Here is an 18,907-nt window from a genome sequence, read left to right as displayed (position 1 = left end):
TGCATCCATTAACATCCCCTTGGGCACCTTATTTGTTTGACTGACAGGTTAGTAATAGCTGTTTTTTTTAGCTAAATGAGCCTACAGATGACATTTATAAGCCCACATTAGGAATCGTGAAGACACCCTGAACATCAGCATATTTTTATCTGACAGGGGTCAAACCTGGTGACAGAATCCCTTTAAAGACTCAAACATTGACAGAAGTCTTTAGACTCATTTTACTTAAAATTTCCAAAAAATTTAAAATGGCATAACTGAATACTACTGAGAGAACATAAAACTAAAATACTGATATAAAGGAGAGGCATTGATTTCAATAGTACAGTAGCACAAGAGCTAACTTGGACAACTCCAATGATGGGGATTTCAGACTATGCCCAAACCAAGTATTGCCACTGCCAGCGCCAGCTATTTTCCACTACCCAGTCTGTTTTCCATTCTGGGTCCCACCGTTTACCCAAGGACTTAATCTGAGCTTTAGACATAATTGTATTATAATTATTTTAAGTGGATTTAAAAATAATACTTTACTGGTTTAAAAAAATAAATAAAATTTTCGCATCCATGTAAAACTTTCAAGCGAAAATGTTCCCCTCTATCCCACACATGAGTTTTCTGAAATCTCATTGGAGTTTGTCTATATATTAAGCAATTCCTAAAATCAGGACATGGAAAGGGTTTCTCACCTGAATGGAATCTCCGATGTCTTATTAGAGCGGATACCTGGGTAAAACATTTGCCGCACTCAGAACATGGAAATGGCTTCTCTCCTGTATGGATTCTCTGATGTTTTACGAGATCAGCTTTCCGCGTAAAACTTTTACCACAGTCAGAGCAGAGGAACGGTTTCTCACCAGTGTGGATTTTCTGGTGCTGAATAAGGTTTGATTTCTTCTTGAAAAACTTCCCACAGTTAGAGCATGGATATGACTTCTCCTCCACATGAGCCCTCTGGTGTATCAACAGTGCATCATGCTGGGTGAAACACTTACCACAGTCTATACAGGTGAAAATTTTGTCACTGTGAGCTGCACCATACAGTGAAAAAAATGCTTTATCAGGAGTCATGTCCACATCATAGGAAAGCTCATTAATATCATTTATATCGACATCCTGGAGTCCAGAATGCCTGTTTTGAAAACTGCAGCTTTCTTCTGGGGAATTATCCAAGTCATTGTTATCTTCTAATTCCCAATCTGCAGAAGAATTCCTGATGTTGTGTGCATTCGCTGGGGATAAACAAATAGCAGTTCTTAAAGATGACAAAAACTTTACTCAAAAACTAAAAATTAAGAATACAATAGAATACAACCCCCATGTGGTACAGCAATTCAAGTAAATGGGCTGAAGTACCAGGCACAGCCACATGTATGATAAGGGGGAGATTTATTATCCCCTACACCAGGGATTTGGAGTTAAAAAGTCGCAAAACCTGGTTTTGCAGCATTTTAAATGCCATTGCGATTAGATTAGTTGCAATTGGCATTTTTACGCAATTTCTGAAAAGAGGGCAAGGCGATGGCAGGATTTGTGGGTGGAGCCTTTGGCCATGGCTCATTTATCATTATTTAAGCCAAAAACTGGTGTAAATAATGAATGATATTTACGCCAGCTGCAAGCTGGTGTAGAATTCAATCTGGCACACAGAGGAGGCATTTAAAGGGGTGTTTCCACAGCATAGGGGATAACTATTAGGTCAGTGGGCCTCCTACAGCTGGGACCCCCACGAATCACAATCATTGAACAGAACAGTGGCGACAATTCCAACCAGCCACTCCATTCATTTCAGGGGAGGCTTCATAGTGTAGAGGTCCCTGTTCTTGTGATCTGTAGGGGTCCCAGCAGTAAGACCATCACCGATCTAATACTAAATAACTTTTTCTAACTGGAATACCCCTTTAATGTATCACAAGGCCAGCACCTCGTCAAAAATTAAATGCCTCCTCTGGCTGACCTGGTCCTATCATGACTAGTGTAGCACATTGGTCTTGATAAATCAGGGACTTTGTGTGAAGAATAGAGATGGGGTGCTCCATCGGCCCCTTCAGATAGGGTCCTAGCAGTATGACCAACACTAAGGCAACTTTCACACTAGCGGCAGCCTCCTCCGGCAGGCTGTTCTGGTGGGTGTACAGACTGACTGCTTCATGCTGCCGCTAGGTCCGCTCCGGCCCTATTGACTATAATGGGGGCGGGCTGGAGTTCTGGCTGCAGCACGGCATGGTCCTAGTTTTATTCCGGCGGCCTCTCAGCATGTTTGCTGTGCTGCCACCATTATAGTCAGCCTGCCGGAGAAGGCTTCCGCTAGTGTGAAACTAGCCTAAGTTAAGTTCTGTAAAACACCTTTTTATTTTAATTGCACATGCAACACCAAACTCCACTAAAATATTCCTTAAGAGGAATGGTCTTCTAAAACAGAATGAAAATAGGATATTATAGCTTATTGTACTGTACATGTATATCTATCAATTTACTATTACCCTACTAGTCACAGTCATTCACTGAAAACAATATACTGTAAATGAATGAGAAGGGGGGGGACTTTGCTATCTCAGACAATGGTGGTTTCTGATTTATTCCTCACCTGCAGCGATGTCTACTGGGACTTCCTCCTGCTTGCACAGCACATCACCACTACTGTACAACTTGTCTTCTTCCTCCTCTACAACTTCAACCTTAATCTGAAGTGATTCCTGACCCTAGTAAACCGGGAACAATAAAGAAAAAAGTATGACATAGCGTACCAAAGTAAGATCTGAAACTATATGCTTCCAAATGTATAGAAACATAGAATGTGTTGGCAGATAAGAACCATTTGGCCCATCTAGTCTGCCCAATATACTAAGTACTATGGATAGCCCCTGGCCCTATCTTATATGAAGGATGGCCTTATGCCTATCCCATGCATGCTTAAACTCCTTCAGTGTATTTGCAGCTACCACTTCTGCAGGAAGGCTATTCCATGCATCCACTGCTCTCTCAGTAAAGTAATACTTCCTGATATTAATTTTAAACCTTTGCCCCCCTAATTTAAAACTATGTCCTCTTGTAGCAGTTTTTCTTCTTTTAAATATTCTCTCCTCTTTTACCTTGTTTATTCCCTTTATGTATTTAAAAGTTTCTTATACTTCTATATGACTGCATTTGGCAGCATTTTCAGTTCAACCTACCACATCATCATGTGGACCACTTTTCTCTTCCTCTGTATAATCTGAATGGAGAGGACTGGAAGATGTTTGTCGTTTGTCACTGGATCCGTCTGAAAGAAATATACGCATTGCTGAATACACTGTCCCACATCTACCAATGTGATGGCACGTGGACAATGTCAAACAATTTAGCACTGCAGCACTCGATGTCTTCAGTGCAATTCCTAATTTATTCACCAAAGATCCAACGTTTCGACTACAGTGAGTCTTTTTCAAGCAGAGTGACAATAGACACCAGTGTTCAGTATATATATATATATATATATATATATATATACACACCTGTTAAAGAGTGTATACGCTGTGGTCCTTGGCCCACCCCTTGGGGCTAGAACCACCCCTTGAGTCATGTGATAAACCATTAGGTACATAAAAATATATACAAATATAATCATACTTTGTAAAAAAAAAAAAAAAAAGGAAACGTGAAGCATACATATGAGAGGTGTCTGAGGGGAGATCGGGTCCATGTATCACTTTTGTGGCGTCGACCCAAGACATCCGCGTGTGTATCAGAGCAGGAATCCAGATATTAGTTTGCCCGCCAAGTAGGATAAACTGCACATATCCAAATCAGGTATGGCTATCCGCGCATGTCAATACATGCTGGGTAGCCCGATAGCCGGGGCGCTGCACGCACTCCCTTCTGCAGTACTGCACGTCCCGACGTCACATTGCGAGACAGAGAAGCCATCTGCCTCAGTAAAATGTATGGGTAAACAGGAGGTGCCTTATGGTGAAAATTATTATCTGTCCGGGCCGTGCATATATTGCAGAGACAAAATTAGATGTTAATTAGTTACTAAACATAGTGTCCCAATATAGTATATGTAAAGATGGGAGTGACCTACCGCCTATTCACTGTATGCATTATTAGGGGGCCCAAAGTAAACAGATCTGCTACTGGGTTCTGTACTGCTGCGGAGCATAAATGAGTCTGCTGCTTGTGGTATCATTAATTAGGTCTATAAGGTGTGGATATACACCGGGGTAAGGAGACCAAAGACCATCTCTGCGGCAATGTAACGCATCTAAATAAACCTATACATCTAAGAGTCAGCCATAGTAGGTCATATCTGGACCCTAAAATTGCAGTCCGTTATACGGGCTATGCTGTGGTCTCCATTCTATAGCGAATATAGTAAGAGAATATACTAAAGGCCACAATAAACTAGTGACCAGTAAGGTGCACGCTCCTGTCCACTAGCTTTCACCCTCGACAAGGGGACAACCTGTCACCATCCGCGCCCTGGTCCTTATAAATCCCGAGACTAGGCAAATCCCCAAATAGAGGAACTGCTCTCGTCCAAGGGTCTTCCCAGTCCCACCATACATACACTCAGCTCTCTGTACCAAATGAGTATTGTTATGTCAGCAAGGAAACCCCATACATACTCTGGACTTCAAACTTCTAAGGGTGTTGATGATCTCCATCTAGAGGACCAGCATCGCCCTGGAGTAGTTCCAGCACAGAACATACATAATTATATCCTGAAAGTCCGGAGTATGTCTGGGGCTTCCTTGCCAACATAACAAAACTCATTTGGAACGGACAGCCGAGTGCATCACTATCACTCTCTTCATTCACAGTATATTCACGCTGTCACTCATTCGTCTCTCTTTTTCTCACAACTTTAATACTATTATAATAAAAAAAAATATATACTAAAGTATGCTAATCACTGTAATATGTGCCTATTGGTATATATATATATATATATATATATATATATACACACACACACACACACACACACAATATGGATTTTAATTGATTTATAAATATATTGCTATACATTGTGTGTGTGTGTATATATATATATATATATATATATCTCAATAGGCATATATTATAGTGATTAGCATACTTTATTATATATTTTTTTATTATAATAGTATTAAAGTTGTGAGAAAAAGAGAGACGAATGAGTGACAGAGTGAATATACTGTGAATGAAGAGAGTGATAGTGATACACAATCCTCCGATATTTCCGACTTGATATCCCGATTTATTTACAATAATCATTTAGTGAGTAGTTTTACAACCCGATCGTTCGCTGTTTGTTCCTTTTTTCTCCTTTTAGGCTCCACTGCTGTGCTCTTACTGGTCCTGTGTTTTGCGGTGCTCTGGGGGGGTAAGCGCTTCCCAGTAGCCAGGCTACGACTCACGTGACTAGTCATGTGACCGAGAGGCCAGACAGGGAGACGCTGCCGCCTGCATCGTCATGCATCGGAGGTGGTGCCTGGCGGCCGGTGTGCACGTCATGACCAGCGTCATGATTGGGCGCGGTTTTTGAGTGTATACGCCGGTATCCAGGTTACAGAGCTTGCGCAGTGGGACCTTGGGGACGCCAAGACGGCAGCCGTCATGATACCACACACTATACGTTTTTTAAAGTATGCGACCTATTGACTGCCCAATTAGCACTTTCAGGTGATCACTGACACAAATGCACGAGACACTAATAATTAGGCCTATTTGTTTGCGGTCTTTTTGTAAATCACTTATGAGGTTTGACTATGTATACAAAATTGTGATCCATGTATATGAGATACAATGAATTCACGTGTAATCATGTAAAAAACTTTTAATGTAATGTATGCTTTATATATTTTTCTAAATCTTTGATCATGCTATTGTCAATCACTTGTTAATTAACCCACTAAGCATTATGGGTATAATGTAGATGCTGTGACACCATTGTTATGCTTGAGAAAGACTGCACTGAGCAGTTGAAACGTTGCACAGGGGAAATAAAGCGGGTCAATTCACTTTTTATCCTGGAGTGCTGCCTCTTCTTTGAGAGATCTACAATTATTTTGACCAACCAGCCTAAGGTCAGAGGATTTTGCACCCGGCTTCACAAACAAGTGCTGCTGTCCTTTCTTTGTGTGTGATATATATATACACACACACACATACATACATACACACACACACACACCTAAAAAATTATTAGGAACACCATACTAATACGGTGTTGGACCCCCTTTTGCCTTCAGAACTGCCTTAATTCTACGTGGCATTGATTCAACAAGGTGCTGATAGCATTCTTTAGAAATGTTGGCCCACATTGATAGGATAGCATCTTGCAGTTGATGGAGATTTGAGGGATGCACATCCAGGGCACGAAGCTCCCGTTCCACCAGATCCCAAAGATGCTCTATTGGGTTGAGATCTGGTGACTGTGGGGGCCATTTTAGTACAGTGAACTCATTGTCATGTTCAAGAAACCAATTTGAAATGATTCGAGCTTTGTGACATGGTGCATTATCCTGCTGGAAGTAGCCATCAGAGGATGGGTACATGGTGGTCATGAAGGGATGGACATGGTCAGAAACAATGCTCAGGTAGCCCGTGGCATTTAAACGATGGCCAATTGGCACTAAGGGGCCTAAAGTGTCCCAGAAAACATCCCCCACACCATTACACCACCACCACCACCAGCCTGCACAGTGGTAACAAGGCATGATGGATACATGTTCTCATTCTGTTTACGCCAAATTCGGACTCTTCCATTTGAATGTCTCAACAAAAATCGAGACTCATCAGACCAGGCAACATTTTTCCAGTCTTCAACAGTCCAATTTTGGTGAGCTTGTGCAAATTGTAGCCTATTTGCAGTGGAGATGAGTGGTACCCGGTGGGGTCTTCTGCTGTTGTAGCCCATCTGCCTCAAGGTTGTGCGTGTTGTGGCTTCACAAATGCTTTGCTGCATACCTCGGTTGTAACGAGTGGTTATTTCAGTCAACATTGCTCTTCTATCAGCTTGAATCAGTCGGCCCATTCTCCTCTGACCTCTAGCATCAACAAGGCATTTTCGCCCACAGGACTGCCGCATACTGGATGTTTTTCACTTTTCACACCATTCTTTGTAAACCCTAGAAATGGTTGTGCGTGAAAATCCCAGTATCTGAGCAGATTGTGAAATACTCAGACCGGCCCGTCTGGCACCAAAAACCATGCCAAGCTCAAAATTGCTTAAATCACCTTTCTTTCCCATTCTGACATTCAGTTTGGAGTTCAGGAGATTGTCTTGACCAGGACCACAACCCTACATGTATTGAAGCAACTGCCATGTGATTGGTTGACTAGATAATTTCATTAATGAGAAATAGAACAGGTGTTCCTAATAATTCTTTAGGTGAGTGTAATTATATATATATATATATATATATATATGTATATGTATATACACACACACATACATACACACCCCATATATATGGGTTCTGTACTTACAGTACTTTATGCAGTTTGCACATCCTTATTATGTCTTGGTATGGGTGCTCATTGTTTTGCTTCAATCATGTATGCATAAATTAAATATGTTAATCATGTCTATAATAATGCTTAATTATGTATTTTGAATTCCAGTTATGTTATAATTGTTTTTATTATTTTGTATTAGGATTGCAATATCTCTCATTGCCATCACGCTAACCTAGGCAGCATACCACATTAAATATAGCTGCCTTGGTGTGCGCTCTCCGCATGTGCCAGCTCATGACGTGTCCCTGGCTCTGAGATGACATGGACTGCACAACATCACACGCACAGACTAACTTAGCGCGCCATGCAATAAAAGGCAGCAGCCTATGTAATTATTATCTACAGGTATGTTTGATGCATTGGTGGCAATTATGAATATAATCATATACCTCTTTGCTTATTGGTTTGACTTCTCATAATTGTCTACACCTAATGGTTAATGTCCCTGACCACATCAATATATATATATATATATATATATATATATATATATATATATATATATATATATATATATATATATATATATATATCTGCGTCGCACAAAGACACAGTGGTTGGAACCAAAGATCTCAAATTTGGACTCATCAGACCAAAGCACAGATTTCCACTGGTCTAATGTCCATTCCTTGTGTTCTTTAGCCCAAACAAGTCTCTTCTGCTTGTTGCCTGTCCTTAGCAGTGGTTTCCTAGCAGATATTCTACCATTAAGGCCTGATTCACACAGTCTCCTCTTAACAGTTGTTCTAGAGATGTGTCTGCTGCTAGAACTCTGCGTGGCATTGACCTGGTCTCTAATCTGAGCTGCTGTTAACCTGCAATTTCTGAGGCTGGTGACTCGGATGAACTTATCCTCTGGCTCCTGGGGCAGTCCGCATGTGAGCCAGTTTCTTTGTAGCGCTTGATGGTTTTTGTGACTGCACTTGGGGACACTTTCAAAGTTTTCCCAATTTTTCAGACTGACTGATCTTCATTTCTTAAAGTAATGATGGCCACTCGTTTTTCTTTACTTAGAATTTGTATTATGGCAAGAAAAAAGCAGCTAACAGTCTATTCAGTAGGACCATCAGCTGTGCATCCACCTGACTTCTCCACAACGCAACTGATGGTCCCAACCCCATTTCTAAGGCAAGAAATCCCACTTATTAAACCTGACAGGGCACACCTGTGAAGTGAAAACCATTTCAGGTGACTACCTCTTGAAGCTAATCAAGAGAATGCCAAGAGTGTGCAAAGCAGTAATCAAAGCAAAAGGTGGCTACTTTGAAGAACCTAGAATATGACATATTTTCAGTTGTTTCACACTTTTTTGTTATGTATATAATTCCACATGTGTTAATTCATAGTTTTGATGCCTTCAGTGTGAATCTACAATTTTCATAGTCACGAAAATAAAGAAAACTCTTTAAATGAGGAGGCGTGTCCAAACTTTTGGTCTGTTATATATATATATATATATATATATATATATTTGTTTATTTTTTCATTCCGCACTGCTACTCCACCAGTCATGGTGGTGGTTTGCTACAATACCGTTTTTTTTATTGGTTGGTATTATAATTAGGTTTTGTCTTTTTAAGTTGATTATTCCCCTTTTGTTCAGTGGCCATAGGTTCTGTGTGAACCATGTTTATATAAAGCTTCTTAAGTTATAGGAAATTTTCAACAGTAAAATTTTTTTAACTACCTCTTCCACCAGTTTATTTAGTATTGCACTGGCACTTTCTTCATGTATATGCCATTTCCAGACCACCATCATAGTGTTGTTTTTTTATCTTTAATTTGTCTATGTCTTGCTAATTACAGTGAAGAACAGAAGTATTTGAACACCTGAGAAACAGCAAGAAATCTGGTTCTCAAAGACCTGTTACTGTGACTTTAAAAAGTCCACCTCTACTCCACTCATTAATCTAACTTAGTAGCACCTGTCTGAGCTCTTTAAAGACACCTGTCCACCCCACAATCAGTCAGATGACAACTACTACCATGGGCAAGACCAAAGAGCCGTCTAAAGACACCAGTGACAAAATTGTGGACCTCCACAAGGCTGGAAAGGGCTACGGGGCAATTGCCAAGCAGCTTAGTGAAAAAAGATCAACTGTTGGAGCAATTCTTATAAAATGGAAGAGGCTTAATACGACTGTCAGTCTCCCTCGGACTGGGGCTCCAGGCAGGATCTCACCTCGTGGGGTATCACTGATAATAAGAAAGGTGAGGAATCATCCCAGAACTACAAGGGAGGAGCTGGTCAATGACATGGAGAGGTGGGACCACAGTTTCAAAGGTCACTTGTCGGTAGAACACTACGCAGTCATGGTTTTAAATCATACATTGCACGGAAGCTCGTCGTGTTTGGAGGAAAAAGAAGGATGAGTTGCACCCCAAGAACACCATCCCTACTGTGAAGCATGGGGAGTGGTAACATCATGCTTTGGTGGTGCTATTCTGCGAAGGGGGCAGGATGACTGCACTGCATTAAGGAGAGGATTAATGGGGCCATTGTGAGATTTTGAGCAACAACCTCCTTCCCAGGATAACCAAGGAGTGACTCCGTAAGAAGCATATCAAAGTTCTGGAGTGGCCTAGTAAGTCTCCAGACCTAAATCCAATAGAACATCTTTGGAGGGAGCTGAAACTCTGTGTTGCTCAGCGACAGCCCCGACACCTGACAGATCTAGAGGAGATCTCTGTGGAGGAGTGGGCCAAAATCCCTGTTGCAGTGTGTGCAAACCTGGTCAAGAACTACAGGAAACGTTTGACCTATGTAATTGCTAACAAAGGCTTCTGTACCAAATATTAACACTGATTTTCCCAGGTGTTCAAATACTTATGTACAGCAGTGCAAGACAAATAAATGCTATAAAAATCATACAATGCGATTTCCTGATTTTTTTTTTCTAATTCTGTCTCTCAGAGTGGGAATGCACCTACAATGTGAAATTCAGACCCCTCCATGATTTCTAAGTGGGAGAACTTGCAAAATTGCAGGGTGCTCAAATACTTCTGTTCCTCACTGTATGTTTACATTTTGATGTCAATAAAATGAATTGTTTAACCATGCTTATTTTGTGGTGATGTGATTCAATTATAATATCTGATTCCATATGCCTGTATTGGTTCAGTTCCTGTGAAAGGATAGCACAACATGGAGGATTTCTTAACACTCTGTCTGACCAGAGATGTTAGGGGTGATGAGTGCTATTACCTTAATACACAGTGTCCATGACAGTGACCGTTATGATCTATGGCTATACAAAGCCCCAGCCCCTTACCCATCCCCCACACAGAATAATGAATGACTCCCCTGGGCTGCTCGGCTCTCAGCTGCAGGTACAGGCAGTGGTGCACGCTAGGTTACTGCTCCAGTCAATATGGGTATGGCTTTACAGCCTAGTACAGGTGAGCACAGGCAGAGTAGTAAAGCTTTGACTGCCCCACCCTGTGGATCACCAGGTGCCCGAAAGACAGGGTGTGAGATACCACACCTCGTGCCTGCTCGACGTCAACTACGTTGAGCTCACGAGACGCGGTATGGTCCCTGGTTACCAAGACGTGACGTTACGCCCTCCTGGAGGAGCCTGTAAGGTCAGCTTGGTACAGTTTACAACGACACCTCCAGTCCATGCGGGCACAGAGAGGCAACAAGCTGAGAGAGCCTTTTCACTGCCGCAGTAAAAAACAGCGCTTTCTCAGCCCGGGTAATCTGCCACCAGCTTATCGTTTGATATAAACCCGGTCCGCTAACTGGATTATATAGGGTGAGAAACCAACCCGCAGTAGCTTATAACTAGGACGAAACACGGACGTGGGGATTCGTGATCGAGATACAAGATAGCACAAGATTAAATTATATATTTAATCGCCTTAAGGGCACACTAGATATAACACTATAACCACACAATATATACAGTGATCTGAGGTTACAAATACAGGTAATATGGTACAAACAGGATTACACATAGTTCTAGTCAGTTACCGGGTAAATGAATGTTCCTTTGCTGTATTCACATGGGAGGCAGTGATGAGGTCCCTCTAAACACATGGTACGATGTGACCCTCCTTCAAAGAAAAGACACGCCCGCTTGCTGGCACAAGCCTTTTAACCTGTAGCCGGTCCCTCCCCTCTGGGCAGGCAGCAAATGACAAACAAAACCCTTTAGGCTCCAGGCCAGAATGTACTGTCCCGGTGGTACAATAGTAAAAAATAAAGGGAAGATTATAACAGACAGACAATAGTCACTTCCAGCAACAGCAGGAGATTAAAAACACGAGGTTAAAAACAAGAGAGATAAAAGCATGAGATAAAATGGATGGGAAACATCCAGTGTGTCACTTACTTCACGGGGGGGGGGGGGTCGTCAGCAGGATAAGCACATGACACCTGTGACGGATCCCCCCCAGCCAGGATCGTGTGTAGAATCAGTGAATGATGGCAGCGAGGCACAGCGCTTCTGATCAAATTACCTTTAATGTACAATATATGGCTCAACACGTTTCGGGGATCAAGGTTTCCCCTTCATCAGGAGAAAGTAAAATACAGTGGTACTGTTGGCATGTCAGGCCTATAAATACACAGATCAATTACCTGGTAGTTTACAAATTTGGCGCGCTGAGGTCCACTCCACCACTTCCCATACATTATATCTCATGCTTTTATCTCTTGTTTTTAACCTTGTGTTTTAATCTCCTGCTGCTGCTGGAAGTGACCATTGTCTGTTCTAATTTTCCCTTTATTTTGTACTACTGTACCACCGGGACAGTACATTCTCCACCTACTCTCAGCTTGGATTGGCGCTTTCGTACATTTCTCCATTTCCCTTGGTCTGTTGAACCCCTTTCAACTCACCTTCTCCCTTGTATATCTCATTTTTACATTCTCTTGGTGCTTGTCAGCTGGAAAAGGTGTGACTTTATCCACCTGGGGCCTCCTTGAAGCCTGGACCCATGGGGGGTTTTCTCCCTTGCTATCCAACAGCAGATGGCTGGGAGGTGAGAACATATTTTGCATGTACACCGACTGTGTACATGAAAAAGGTGAATCCAATGAAAATCAGGGCTGCCAGTAAATGATAATCCATATTCCTCACACAGGGTATGAGAAAGTGCTGCAGGCTGACAACCTAAGGTGGCGGTGGCCAGGGCTTCAGCTCAATGGCTGTCTGTGAAGGAAGAAACCACCTTTAAAATGACCGGCTCATTCAGGTCACTCATTTAGCTGAACTACCAAGCAGCATTGAAGTTATGGAGACAGGAGACATGGACTTGAAAGTAAAACCAGCTGCTCTGCAGTAAACCAACAATAGGACAAGTTCTTTGGTATTTGACATCTCTGGTCTTTGATTCCAAATTCCTTGGTTGACAGGACCACTGTGTATTTATTGCTCCTGATGTGCAGGCTCCACATCAATATATTACCTTAACAGTCTCACAAGGACAAATTTGTTAGACTGCAGTGCATTGGTGCATAACATCACATGTAATTTAATGTTCCCACAAGTTTGTAATCACCCATACTGCCTATAATAGAAATGAACATAACACCAATTTGCATCTGTGCTAAACATAGCAGCTGAGATGGTGCCATGGAACCCTTTGCTAAATAAGCAGATTGAGTGGAAATCGTGCAGTGGCTGTATATATCTGAAGAACTTACATTCCCTTTCTAAACCCTCGTGCCTTACCTACAGCTCTATAAGAGACATATTATCATAAATGCATTATCAGAATTCACCTCTTCTTGCTGCCAGTATCTCTCCTTGTGTGATGAATAGGTGCAGTAACATGGTGTTCATAGTGACATAGTGACCTAACACTTGACCACACTGTCTAATGTTGTACTAGGGCACCACAAAAAGTTTTCCAAAACTCAAACCTAGCTCTGCCACATCTATATTACTGATGGGGCACATGAGGGTAACCTGTAAAATTTGCATTACATTTGCATAGGATAGGTTATCAGTATAAAAGTCCCAGAAAACCCCTTTACTTTTTCCAATGTACAAAATCTTGGAATAGATACCTAAGCTCCCTTACACACTGCTTGGCTTATTCTTTGCTTTTTCTTTTTCATATTTTCCACGTGTCATTGCCCCCATCAAGACCATCTTTCAAAAATTCCACAAAATAAAGTTTTCTATTAATATTAAAAGATTGGTTCGAAATTTTGACACTGTTGGCCATCAACATCAGTTCAGCGGGCATCCAACACCCTGCACCCCCTTCCGAATCTGATACTGTTGGCCTATCCAGAGGAAAGGTCAGCAATAGCAAAATCATGGAAAATCCCTTTAAAGTGTCGTTTGAAGGGTATGTCCACAAGACACTTCAATGCTGCAGATTGACATGCAAAAAAGTATTTTATAGTACCAGGAAACACCTGTAATAGGGCCCAATAACAGCACTGGTAGTAGGTGCAAACCTCATACAACAACCCAATGCTTCCAAATGTCATTAAAAATATTGGATTACAATTACCGGTAATCGGTTTTCTGTGAGCCTATGACAGCACCACTGGAGAGACTGCCTCCACCTACTCAGGACAGGAAACAGAACCGCCTTTTAAAAAAGAGGGACCACCCCCTCTATCCCCAGTCCTTTCTCAAGAACTAAGGAACATAACATCCCAATACATTTAAACATTATATATTCCTCTTTTTTTTTTGGGGGGGGGAAGAATTAATCGGCTCATAGAAAACGGATTACCAGTAAGTGTAATCCAATATTTCTCTTTCGTCTATGACAGCACCCCTGGATAATAGGCAAGATACGCTATCTATGGTGGGACAAGTCTGAAGTACCTTATGGTCAAAAGGTAAGGCACGCATTAGAAGGTTATAAGAAGTTTATAGTGGCTAAAAAAAAAATATATATATATATTTATGCGGAGAGCTCCAGTTGGCCACCCCACAAATCTGTTCTATGGAAAGACCATAATTAGACTTACCGGTAATTCTGTTTCCTTGAGTCCACCATGACGGCTCTACTATGAGATTGACCCTTGACCTCTGTAGCAGCAGGAACACACAGAGTTTAAAAGGCCACCACCCACACTCACCCTCGGTGCTTTCCAAATTACCAAGTGGGTGTAGCCTTAACCTAGGCAAGTATATGAATTTTTTTTTTACCAGATTATTAAACAGGGTGGGTAACCGCTTGTAGAACCTTCTGACCGAAGGTTAAATCCGTAGAAGCTGACACATTGATCCGGTAATGTTTGATAAAAGTACTTATATTCGACCAGGTGGCTGCTTTACAGATCCTGTCAAGGGAGACACCACCTCTTTCTGCCCATGAGGACGCCATAGCTCTTGTAGAGTGAGCTTTTATATTTGTGGGGCTGTCTAGACCCGACTTCTGGTAGCAGCAAATAATAGTAGATCTGATCCATCTTCCGATCGTGGCTTTGGATGCCTTTTTCCCTTTGTTTGGACCCCCATACTGAACGAAAAGGTTATCATCTTTCCTAAATTCTTTTGTTGAGTCCAGGTATTGTATGATAGTATTCCGGACGTCCAGGAGCTGGAACTGATCTTGTGATGGGTCGCCCTTGGGAAAAGATGGAAGGATGATCTCTTGGTCTCTGTGAAAGTCCGACACTACTTTAGGGAGAAAACCAGGGTCTAAACGTAAAACTATTCTGTCCGGGAAGATCGTGAGGTATGGTTCCCTGCAGGACAGCGCTTGGATTTCACCCAGACGTCCGGCTGAAGCGATTGCCACTAGGAAGGCTGCTTTTAAAGATAGGTGTTTGAGAGACATCTCTTGCGTAGGAGAAAAAGGCGAATTCGTAAGGTTTTTTAGGACCAGGTTTAGATCCCATTGAGGCGTCCTAGGGGTTAAGGAAGGTCTCAGTCTTGAGGCAGCTTTTATGAACCTCCTTATCCACCTGTGACTGGCCAGGTCTGTATCATAACAAGCCCCCAAAGCAGAGATCTGTACTTTAAGAGTGCTTGGTCTAAGGCCTAGATCTAACCCACGTTGGAGGAAGTCTAGCACTTTTTTGATATTGGGGGAAGAGTTTACGGGAGGAGTCTGACCTAGCCAACTACAGTATTTCTTCCATATCTTCAGATATATTGCAGAAGTAACTTCTTTTCTACTGGACTTAAGGGTGTTTATGACCTTCTCTGATATCCCCTTGCTCTTTAGAATTTCGCGTTCAGGATCCAGACCGAAAGTCTGAAAAGACCTGGATTCTGGTGAAGAATTGGACCCTGAGAGATAATGTCCTCCTGTGGGGGGGATTATCCAGGGTTCTTCCAGAGCTAGTTCTTTTAACACTGGGAACCAATTCCTTTTTGTCCAGTACGGGACAACTAGTATTACGGTTACTGGGTCCGATCTTATCTTCTGCAGCACCCTGGGTATTAAAGGCCAAGGGGGGAAGTCATAGGCTAGATCCCAAGACCACCTGACTGAGAATGCGTCTGTCGCCCACGGGTTGTCTCTTGGGTTTAGGGAGCAAAAGGGATGGACCTTTGCGTTCTTTTTTGATGCAAACAGGTCTATCCTGGGGGTTCCCCATCTCCTGGTAATATGCTCGAAAACGATTGAGTTTAGGGCCCATTCCCCCGGATCTATGGTTACTCTGCTGAGAAAATCCGCCTGTATGTTTTCTGTACCCTTTAGATGGATAGCAGTGATGGATAGAACGTTCTTTTCCGCCCAGGAGAATATTTTTTCTGCCAACTCCTTTAAGCCTAATGATCGTGTGCCCCCCTGATGTTTTAGGTATGCTACGGCTGTTACGTTGTCCGAGAGGATCTTTAGGTGTTTTCCGGAGACGCTGTCCCGTGATAACTTCAGTACCTCCCAGATTGCCCTCAATTCTCTGTGATTTGAGGAACATTTTTTCATGGCGTCTGACCAAGTGCCCTAGTAATTTATTGAGCCTATTTTTGCTCCCCATCCGGTACCACTTGCATCTGTGTATATTTGAATCTCCGGATCTTTTACCCAGGGTACTCCCTTTTGCAGGTTTTCCTCTTTCGTCCACCATTTTAAATCTGATTTCACCTGATTCGGGATGGGGATTTTTTTCTCTAGAGAGCACTGTCTCTTGTCCCAAACCCTCAGGATCCAAGATTGGAGAATCCTGGAGTGGGCCTGAGACCAGGATACCGCTGTTATGCAGGAGGTCATTGTGCCTAGGAGGCTCATGGCATTGCGAATGGAGCACTGGGATCGACTTCGGAATTTTTGTGTTTTTTCCATAAACGACGTGATCTTTTCCTGAGGGAGGGATGTCACCTGGGAGACCGAGTCCAGTATTACCCCCAGAAACTTCATTCTGGTTGAGGGGACTAAGCTTGATTTTTTCAGGTTTATTACCCACCCCAGGTCTGAAAATCTGTGCATCAGGTCTCTGGTGATGCTGTTTGTCTCCTGCTCCCAAGGTCCCAGGACCAGAAAGTCGTCCAAATATGGGAACATTTTTATCCCTTCTGCTCTCAGGGGGGATATCATTTCTACTACTAGTTTTGTGAATACCCTTGGAGCAGATGAGATCCCAAAGGGTAACACGGTGAACTGGAAGTGTCTTACAATTCCTGAGCTGTCCACTAGGGCAAACCTGAGGAATTTTTGCGATGATCTGTTTATGGGGACGTGATAGTACGCGTCCTTTAAATCTATGGACGTCATGAAATCTCCTGTTTTGATCAGGGGAATGATGGATGTTACAGATTCCATCCTGAATTTTCTGTATGTGACCGCTTTGTTTAATCCCTTTAGATTTATAATGGTGCGGGAGGAACCATCCGGTTTTTGTACCAAAAAAAAACTGGAATAATAGCCCCTTCCCCTTTCTGCACTTGGGACTTCTGTCACAACGCCTGAGTCTATAAGTTGCAGGATAACCTGCCAGATTTTTTTTATTATTTTTGGACTGTGAGAGGTTATTTTGAACCTCTTTGGGGGGACTGAGGAAAATTCTATCCGGTAGCCTTCCCGAATTATATTTAGGGCCCATGGATTTTTTGTGATGGACTCCCACTGGGACAGAAAATCCCGCAGTCTTCCCCCTACTCTGGCGTCATTGTTTATCTTTATTTTGGGGGTTAAGAAGGAAACCTCTGCCTTTTCCCCCCTTCTGGTAACTCCATCTACCCCCCTTTCCCTTGCCCCTATAGGGTCTAGTTTGGGGGTTGGAAGAACAAAAGGGCTTCTTTTTGGTCTCTTCTGGGAACCCCTTTTTTTAATCTGCAGCCTTTTCCAAGATAGAGTCTAATACGGGTCCAAAAACGTATTCCCCAGAAAACGCTATGGAGCATAGTTTTGCTTTTGATGCTCTATCCCCTCCCCAGGCTTTCATCCACAAAGCTCTCCTTGCGGAATTGGTGAGGGCCGCATCCCTAGCGGCGAACCTCACCGACTCCGCCGAGGCGTCCGCCAGGAAGGCCGTGGCAGATCTGAGGAGTGGGATAGAACCCAAAATTTACATATACCCATGCTGGGTGAGATAAATATCTTGGTCAAATGCCAACTTTGTATAAAAAAATTGGAAAAGTTGTCTTTTGCCAAGATATTTCTCTCACCCAGCATGGGTATATGTAAAATGACACCCCTAAACACATTCCCCAACTTCTCCTGAGTACGGCGATACCAGATGTGTGACACTTTATTGCAGCCTAGGTGGGCAAAGGGGTACACATTCCAAAGAGCACCTTTCGGATTTCGCAGGCCATTTTTTACACATTTTGATTGCAAAGTACTTCTCACACATATGGGCCCCTAAATTGCCAGGGCAGTATAACTATGCCACAAGTGACCCAATTTTGGAAAGAAGACACCCCAAGGTATTCCGTGAGGGGCATGACGAGTTCCTAGAATTTTTTTATTTTTTGTCGCAAGTTAGTGGAATATGAGACTTTGTAAGAAAAAAAATATATTAAAAAATCAGTTTGTAAACGCTATAACTTTTACCCAAACCATTTTTTTTTTGCCCAAACATTTTTTTTTAATCAAAGACATGTAGAACAATAAATTTAGCGAAAAATTTATATATGGATGTCGTTTTTTTTGCAAAATTTTACTGCTGAAAGTGAAAAATGTCATTTTTTTGCAAAAAAATCGTTAAATTTCGATTAATAACAAAAAAAGTAAAAATGTCAGCAGCAATAAAATACCACCAAATGAAAGCTCTATTAGTGAGAAGAAAAGGAGGTAAAATTCATTTGGGTGGTAAGTTGCATGACCGAGCAATAAACGGTGAAAGTAGTGTAGTGCAGAAGTGTAAAAAGTGGCCTGGTCATTAAGGGGGTTTCAGCTAGCGGGGTTAAAGTGGTTAAAGGGGCCGGCCACCATACGCATAAAAAAATAAATAAAATAAAAATAAATGGCCCCAGATAATAACTAAAGCCAAGAGGTATTAGTATAATGAAAGATATACACTGTGTATGTATATTTTTTTCTAATGTGTTCG

At 42.2% G+C, this 18,907-nt stretch overlaps 1 protein-coding gene across 3 annotated transcripts in view; it reads right to left on the bottom strand.

The window, feature by feature from the left end:
• Positions 1 to 18,907, bottom strand: part of LOC122941338 (gastrula zinc finger protein XlCGF26.1-like) — a 56,070-nt gene that overhangs the window by 21,936 nt on the left and 15,227 nt on the right. For all 3 annotated transcript variants that reach the window (XM_044298480.1, XM_044298482.1, XM_044298481.1), the window contains exons 5-7: positions 3,174 to 3,262; positions 2,588 to 2,702; positions 690 to 1,232 (exon numbers count right to left, since the gene is read on the bottom strand). In XM_044298480.1, the coding sequence (XP_044154415.1) occupies positions 690 to 1,232; positions 2,588 to 2,702; positions 3,174 to 3,262 (747 nt within the window). The remainder of the gene's footprint in view (positions 1 to 689; positions 1,233 to 2,587; positions 2,703 to 3,173; positions 3,263 to 18,907) is intronic.

Source organism: Bufo gargarizans, chromosome 6 (genome assembly GCF_014858855.1).
Source record: "Bufo gargarizans isolate SCDJY-AF-19 chromosome 6, ASM1485885v1, whole genome shotgun sequence".
In the NCBI taxonomy this organism is placed as follows: Eukaryota; Metazoa; Chordata; class Amphibia; order Anura; family Bufonidae; genus Bufo; species Bufo gargarizans.
This window is presented reverse-complemented; position numbering and strand designations above follow the sequence as displayed.